Source organism: Octopus bimaculoides, chromosome 1 (assembly GCF_001194135.2).
Source record: "Octopus bimaculoides isolate UCB-OBI-ISO-001 chromosome 1, ASM119413v2, whole genome shotgun sequence".
Lineage (NCBI taxonomy): Eukaryota > Metazoa > Mollusca > Cephalopoda > Octopoda > Octopodidae > Octopus > Octopus bimaculoides.
The window spans coordinates 120,408,334-120,416,881 of record NC_068981.1 but is presented as its reverse complement, the minus strand read 5'-3'; the positions used below and the strand labels follow the sequence as shown (position 1 = coordinate 120,416,881).

Below are 8,548 nucleotides of genomic sequence, written 5' to 3'. Positions count from 1 at the left end.
TATTTGTCCCCCCACCATTGCCTTGACAACTGACACTGGTGTGTTTATGTCCCCATAACTTAGCAGTTTGGCAAAAGATACCGATAGAATAAGTACTAGACTTACAAAGAATAAGTCCCGAGATCGACTTCTTCGACTAAAACCTTTTAAGGCGGTGCTCCAATATGGCCACAGTCAAAATGACTGAAACAAGTAAAGGAGTAGGAGAATATATATATATATATATATATATATATATATATCATCATCATTATCATCATTATTTAATGTGCATTTTCCATGCTAGTATGAATTGGATGGTTTGAGAGGAACTGGTAAGCCAGGTAAGAGAGCTACATCAATCTCCATTTGTCTGCTTTGGCATGGTTTCTATGGCTGGGTGCCTTTCCTAATGCCAGACACTTTACAGAGCAGTAAAAGGATTAGCTCTCTGAACTTTGCACAGCCCATTCTTATTCTAGTAACTATACTTTCAAAGCATCCTCCTCCACTGCTAACTTGGTCACTTAGGTAATGGAAGTTATCTACTTCTAAGGATCCCCACCAGATATTTCAGGAATGCTATTTATATAAGTATGTATACACACACACACACTTAGGATGCTGAACCTTTCAGGCAAGATGACAAAGAACTGAGATACCTGGTGCCTTGCCGTACTCAAGAAGACCTGTACTCCACAGCAGAAGTGTTAAGACCGATCCTGTGGGTGGTATAAAGCATTCATAGCAGTGCCACATAAAAGCACCTGTGCAGTCTCATGTAAAAGTGCCTGTGCATGGCCACATGAAAGTTCCCATGCCATGCCACATAAAATCACCCAGCACACTTTGTCAAGTGATTGGTATTAGGAAGGGTATCCATTCCAAATCAGAGCGGAGTCTGGTGCAGCTCCCCAATTTTCCACCTCTGGTCAAACCATCCAACGAATGCCAGCATGGACATCAGACATTAAATGATGATGATGATGATGATAGTGTATTTATATGTCTGTGTGTGCATGTGTTACTGTCTCCTTGCCTTGACTGCATATGATAGTTGTAAACAAGTGTCAGTCATGAAAGTGGTGTCCTTCACTTCCAAACTTCCATGAAGACACGCTTAGTCATAGGAAATATTACCTTACTTAATAACATGTGAGGGTTGACAACAGGAAGAGTATCCAGCTGTAGAAAATTTACCTCAACAATGCAATTGATGATGATGATGTAGGAGGCTGTCTACCATCAGTTTATTGTTCTTTCTTCAGCTAACATAGCTTGCACAGACTTATTATTTGCACGTGTAAATCCTTCCTTTTCTGCAGGCTTTGCTTCCAGGGGTCACAACAAATCTGGACACTGAGCCTAAGAAAACATCAGAGGGCTCTAACCAAGGTAAATAACTCTCTACTTCAATCCTTTATTTACTAGTTTACAACAAAAGTGACAGCACTTTCCCTCTCTTTCTCAGTTTAAGACAAGGGGCAACAGACCAAAATGTTAGAGTCTTCATTCCTTGCATTAAGTCAACTTATAAAATTCTTCTAAGAACTCTTCTTAGTAACTCTCAGATTTAATAAACCTTAGTAAAATGAGATGTAACAATAGTCAATATACCCCTCTGGACTTGGTACAACTTTGCCTTTCATCCTTTTGGACGAAAGGCAAAGTTGGCCCTGAGATTTGAACTCATTAAGCAGTGAATTAGGACAAATATTGCATTGCAGTCTATCCAGCACTCTAACAACTCTGCCAATTCCCTCACAATTAGGTAAGGATGGCCATTGCTAATATTTCTGAGCAAATAAGGTGGCAAGCTGGCAGAATCATCAGCACACCAGGCCAAATGCTTAGCAGCATTTCATCTGTCTTTATGTTCTGAGTTCAAATTCTGCTGAGGTTGACTTTGCCTTTCATCCTTTCATGGTTGACAAGATAAGTACCAGTTGAGAACTGAGGTCAATAGAATTGACTTACCCCTTCCTCGATATTGCTGGCTTCATGCCAGAATTTGAAACTAATATTTCTGAACAAATAAGGTGATGAGCTGGCAGAATTGTTAGCATGCTGGGCAAAATGCTTAGCAGCAGTTCATCCATCTTTACGTTCTGAGTTCAAATTCTGCTAAGGTTGACTTTGCCTTTCATCCTTTTGTGGTCGATAAAATAGAGACCAATTTAACATTGGAGTCAATCTAATTGACTTACCCCTCTCTTGAAATTGCTGGCCTTGTGGCAAAATTGGAAACCATATTTCTGAGCAAATACTTAATTTAGTTAATTACTTCTGTAGATCTAGTTTTAACTGGCACTCCATCACTTATGACACTGAGGGTTCCAGTTGATCCGATCAACGGAAATGCTTGTGAAATTAATATGCAAGTGGCTGAGCATTCCACAGACATACATACCCTTAATGTAGTTCCCAGGGAGATTCAGCGTGACATAGAATGTTACAAGACTGGCCCTTTGTATGACAGATACAACTCATTTTTGTCAACTGAGTGAACTGGAGTAATGTGAAATAAAGTGTCTTACTCAAGGACACAATGTACCACCAGGAATTGAACGTGTGATCGTCTGAATGTGATTCAAATACCCTAACCACTAAGCCACACACCTTCATATCTAGTTAAGCCAAGTTAATTAGAGCAACCCAATAGCACAAACAGTAATAAAGCCAAGTCTATTGTGGATGATTCTGTTGGCATGGCCATGGCTAATTTGCATCCTATTTGCCATTTTATCAATAGTCACCAATCTGTTCAACAGAAACCATGTCATGGATTCCTTCATTGCTGTCATCACCACAAGACATGGCTGGATATCAGCTTGATGCATGACATATAACCATTTTTGAATTTTTTTCAATGCATTTGTAGACAGTTCATAGTGATTAAACACTATTCTGATACAGTCCTGAAAGTTTCCAGTGGATACACCTTTGACTCACAGAAATCAATCATTGAACACTGTTTTTAGAATGAACTGAAAGCAGAGCAGAGTGGCCATAGTTAACCTAATAACAATGACAACTAAATTGACATTTTAAGTTCAAACTAACACTGTATTGACTTGAAGGAGACCATGTTTAGTGATGTACATGCAACTAATCTTCCTGCCAATGGAAAAAATTATAAATGCATTGCTAATAATAAATGACTCACCATAGTATTGGTTTTTTTTTTTATTTTAGATTATGTCTCAGTTTTGTTTAACCCTTTCTCACTCAGATTACTCTCTCAAATGTAATGCTTATTTATTCAGATTACTTTGAATTAATCAGATTTTATCTCATTGCTTTGAGATTTTGATAACATGATTATTTATTTTTATAATTATATTGTTGGTTAGGTCCAAGAGGCAGGATCTGACCAATTCAAACATAAGGCAGGAATATTTTGGCCAGATATGACCAGTTTAAATGCTAAAGAGTTGACCCCTTTGATACCAATATACCAGAGACTGCGCCTGACTCTTGTTTCCAAGAGTCCTGAATTAAAATCTTCCATCAGAACTTAACGTTAATTTATGATCCAAACACCACTTAATAATGACAAAGTTATTTTACTAAATTCTTCATTATTTTCCAAATGAATTAAAGTAAAAACAGAGTATCTCAACAAAAATATGGTAACAAAAGGGTTAAACATTATAAAAATTCATTTTAGCTCTAATTCTATAATATTTTGATCTGAATTTTTGTAGGAGACAACAATCCACCTAAAGTTTATGCATACCAAATGGTACGCACTGATTCCAAAGAACAAAAGTTAGATGCTTTTCTAAACAAGCCATCATCTTTTACATCCATTATGAAGACTTACCCAGTTTCTGAAGATGTTGAAATGACAGCTGATTCAGCTACCAAATCTGATAGTAAAACACCACAGAAGGAAAATGTCGAGATGCAGCCTAGTAAAAAGTTAGTCTGCTTCTCCATCATATTTTTACTTCAGTTCCACTGTGTATGGTTTGGTACTTTTTTGATGATTCTGATTAATTTCATATTTTTTTGTTTCAATCAGTTCTGTTCTTTGAATTATATTCTTGTTAAATTCATAGGCACAGGTGTGGCCGTGGGGTTAAGAAGTTTGCTTCCCACCTATGTGGTTTTGGTACCTTAGGCAAGTGTTTTCTACTATAGCCCCAAGCCAACCAAAGTCTTGTGAACAGATTTGGTTGGTAGATGGAAACTGAAAGAAGCCAGTTGTGTGTATGTGTGTGTGTGCTTGCATGTGTGTGTGTGTATGTATATACATATGTGTATATATGTGTGTGTGTGTGTGTGTGTGTGTGTGTGTGTGTGTGTGTGTGTGTGTGTGTGTATTAAAGAAATGACAAGAGACCAGAAGATTTGCTGTACTTGATAAGATGCATCAAGCTAAGTAAAATTGGTTGCCCTTTCCGGTGCCAGTGCTGCATAGACGTACTTGTACTGATGACACATAAGAAACACCCAGCATACTCTGTTAAGTGGTTGGCACTAAGAAGGGCATCCAGCCATACAAACCATGCCACAACAGACAGTTTGAGTCTGGACATCTCCCTGCTAGCCAGCTCTATGTCAAACCCATCCAACCCATGCCAGCATGGAAAGCAGACGTTAAACAATGACGATGGTGATGATGATGATGATATATGTGTGTGTGTATATTTATGCATGTTTGTGTGTGTGTGTGTATGCTACTGTCTCCTTGCCTTGACATCACATGATAGTTATGAGTGTCACCATCATGCAAATGGCACACTTGGTTTCCAGTCTTCCAATATATGTCTGGTCATAGGGTGATATTACCTTTCTAGGGAAACAAGTAATGGTTGGCAACAGGAAGGGCATCCAGTCATAGAAAAATCTCCCTCAACAATGATATTGTAAGGTTTGTGTAAGAGGCCAAATCCGGCCAGTATTAACATAAAACAGGCAGAATATTTAAGCTGGATATGGCCAGTTTAATTGCTAAAGGGTTAAAATGGGAAATTTACTACATATAATTAGTATGATGTTATCATAGATAATATCTATGAAGTTCAAAAAATTATGACAAAATGGTAACAGCAGGAAATTTGATTAAATAATAAATGTTCTGCCTGAAGTGACACACCAAAACTCTTAGAGACATAACATTGTCTGAAATGCTGAACCTGTGGTTTATTTTCTAAGTGTAAAGCTAGTTACCTTCATATAGATCTGACTGAGGAACAAAGCATCCTAAAGGGCCTTTAATCACTCACTCATACTTCTAGAAATAGCAGCCAAAACATCCTCAAATTACACAATATCGTCATACAAAAGGCAGGACACATTACAGAATAAAAAGAAATGGTGGACACAGGCAAAGGCATGGTTGTATGGTAAAAATTTGGTTCCCAACCACATGGTTTCAGGTTCAGTCCCATTGCGTGGTACTTTGGGCAAGTGTCTTCTACTATAGTCTCAAGGCCTTGTGAGTGAATTTGGCAGTCGGAAACTGAAAGAAGCTGATCATATGTGTGTGTGTCTTTGTGTCTGTATTTGTTCGCCCATCATTGCTTGGAAACTGGTGTTGGTCTGTTTACATCCCTGTAACTTAACAGTTCGGCAAAAGAGACTGATAGAATAAGTACTAGGTTTAAAAACAAGTCCTGGGGTCGAATTGTTTGACAAAAACACTTCAAGATGGTGCTCCAGCATAGCCACAGTCAAATGGCTGAAACAAGTAAACGAATAAAAGAATGTCTGAAACACCTTTGATCAACAGTCTACTCTGTCAGAACTGACGTGGGCTTAAAGACCAACAACAACACAAACTGACTGACACATTAAATAACATCAATCCTAGTGCCATCAATATTTCTGATGTACAAATTTTCAAACACAGCTTTCTATACATCACAGACTCAGCATTGAATCATCCCTTCTCTGACATAACATTGAATGGTCTTCTATCTTTATTAAACTATTGAGCCATCATTGAATTGTCTCTTTATTAAACCACTGATATACCATTGAACAGTCTTCTCTTCTTGTATTACTATTAACCCTTTAGCATCAGATTGCTCTGCCTGATGTAATGTTCTTTTTATTCACATTGTTTTGAATTAATCATACAGTGTCTCATAGCTTCATGGTTTTGACAATGTGATTATTTTTGGAATGATACTGTGAGAAACCACATCTGGCCAGTTTGAACATAAATCAGTAGAATATTTGAGCCAGATATGGTCGGTTTAAATGCTGAAGGGTTAAGCTATTGACCTACACTTGAGCTATCTTCTTCATTAACATTTTTACTACTAATTTATTTTCTGTTTTGTATTCCATAATTTTTCCTTCCAACCACCCACCTGTAGCTATTCAAATTAAACATCAATAACATTTATTCTTTAGTTCAGAGGGCATAAAATATGGTAGACTGTGCGTAGTGTCTTTTGCTCCTCGGTTTAATTAATAATTCAATTAATTAACTCATCATCTATGTAAAGGCACATAGCTCAGTGGTTAGAGTATCGGGTTCACAATCATGAGGTAGTGAGTTTGATTCCCAGACTGGGCTGTATGTTGTGTTCTTGAGCAAGACACTTTATTTCATATTGCTCCAGTTCACTCAGCTGTAGAAATGAGTTGCAACATCACTGGTGCCTAGCTATATCAGCCTTTGTCTTTCCCTTGGATAACATCAGTGGCGTGAAGAATGGAGGCTGGTATGCATGGGCGATTGCTGGTCTTCCAGAAACAATCTTGCTCAGACTTTTGCCTCAGAGGAAAATTTTCTAGGTGCAATTCCAAGGTCATTCATTATTGAAGGGGGTCTTTACTCTTTTATCTATGTCAACTTTATTATTGACCTTATAAGGTTAATTTACTGGCACCAATCTCCCAGCAATTACTTCTAGTTTTGTCATTACAAAACTACCTGTTTTAAAATGACCCTCCTTAAGTTAAAACCTTCTTTTATAATTTATTAAGTTATTCCAAATATCAGCTTAAATATTGGAATAGCTAGTTATTTTCACTAAATTCATCATAATTCTTGATTATTTTCAAAATTAAATGAGACTCAACTGCTGTATATATTTTCTTTAAAAATATGATGACAAAATAGATAAACATTGATTGGCATCATGTTTCATATTTCTCTGTTCCTCATTTTTTTTTAAATTTATTGAACCATGAGAAGAATGAAACTGGAGTCCAATGTACAGTCACCTACTATTTCTGTTAGGAAGGCTAGTGAAAACGGACCTCAACGACGCCCTATCAAGCTGACCAGTGTCTTGGAATTAAAGAAAGACTTTCAGGAAAACTACCATCAAGGTAAATGTACTTTTAGCATTTTATAATGTTGTAAATGTTTATTAAAACCCTTCCTCTCTATACCATCACTACCTCCTTCACCACCACCACCACCACTAAAAAGGGAATCCCTACATGGTCACTGGATTTGTTAGAAATAGCATTTTAAATAATGGAAGGACATATTGCACAATTTTAATTTTATGTAGTAAGAAGTTTACTTGCCAACTGTGTGGTTCCAGGTTCAGTCTCACTCCATGGTACCTGGGGCTAGTGTCTTCTACTTTAGCCCCAGGCCAACCAAAGCCTTGTAACAGAAACTGAAAGGAGTCTATCACACACACACATATATATGTATATATATATATGATCACATATATATATGATCACATATATATATATGCGATCATGTGTGTGTGTGTGTGTGTGTGTGTGTGTGTGATCCTTTTGACACCTGACATGTGGCACCCATTGCACCTGTACAGGTAATGTCAATCTGATGGAGGGAGTGAGCTTATGTGTGCACAAACATTTGATCACTATAAACAAATCATGTGTGTGGTTGTTCAGTAAGAAATTGTCAAACTCTCATACATCGTCTAACAACAGCAGAGTCCATCATATATGCATATATATATGTGTGTGTGTGTTTGTTATTATTTCCTTGCCTTGACATTGTTTGGCCATAGAGAAATATGAGCTTGCTTCGAAACAGGGGAGGATTGGTGACAGGAAGGAACATCCAGCTGTAGAAAATCTACTTCAACAAATTCCATCCACCCCAAGTAAGGATGGAAAAGTGGACATCATCATCATGTATTATTATTATTATTATTATTATTAGTAGTAGTAGTAGTAGTAGTAGTAGTAGTAGTAGTAAGGCTGCAAGCTGGCAGAATTGTTAGCATGCGAGGCAAAATGCTTAGCAGTATTTTGTCTACCACTGCATTCTGAGTTCAAATTCTGGTGAGGTCAACTTTGCCTTTCATCCTTTTGGGGTCAATAAATTAAGTACCAGTGAAACACAGGGGTTGATGTAATCAACTAGTCTCCTCCCCACAAATTTCAGGCTTTGTGCCTATAGTAGAAAGGATTATTATTATTATTATTATTATTATTATTAGTAGTAGTAGTAGTAGTAGTTCTGTTCAGTGAGAGCAGAATTAATGTTAAACAACTTATCTTTATATTTATATTTCTGGTGCACGTATGTGTATGAGGTGTGCAGGAGTGTGTATGTATGTATTCTCATGTAGGATATCTGAGTGTATATCAGTCTGTGAGATGTGTGCAT

At 37.2% G+C, this 8,548-nt stretch overlaps 1 protein-coding gene across 2 annotated transcripts in view; it reads left to right on the top strand.

Annotated features, from left to right (window-relative positions):
- Positions 1–8,548, top strand: part of LOC106870854 (DNA mismatch repair protein Mlh1) — a 209,173-nt gene that overhangs the window by 175,961 nt on the left and 24,664 nt on the right. For both annotated transcript variants that reach the window (XM_052969928.1, XM_052969924.1), the window contains exons 11-13: positions 1,305–1,374; positions 3,687–3,903; positions 7,139–7,275. In XM_052969928.1, the coding sequence (XP_052825888.1) occupies positions 1,305–1,374; positions 3,687–3,903; positions 7,139–7,275 (424 nt within the window). The remainder of the gene's footprint in view (positions 1–1,304; positions 1,375–3,686; positions 3,904–7,138; positions 7,276–8,548) is intronic.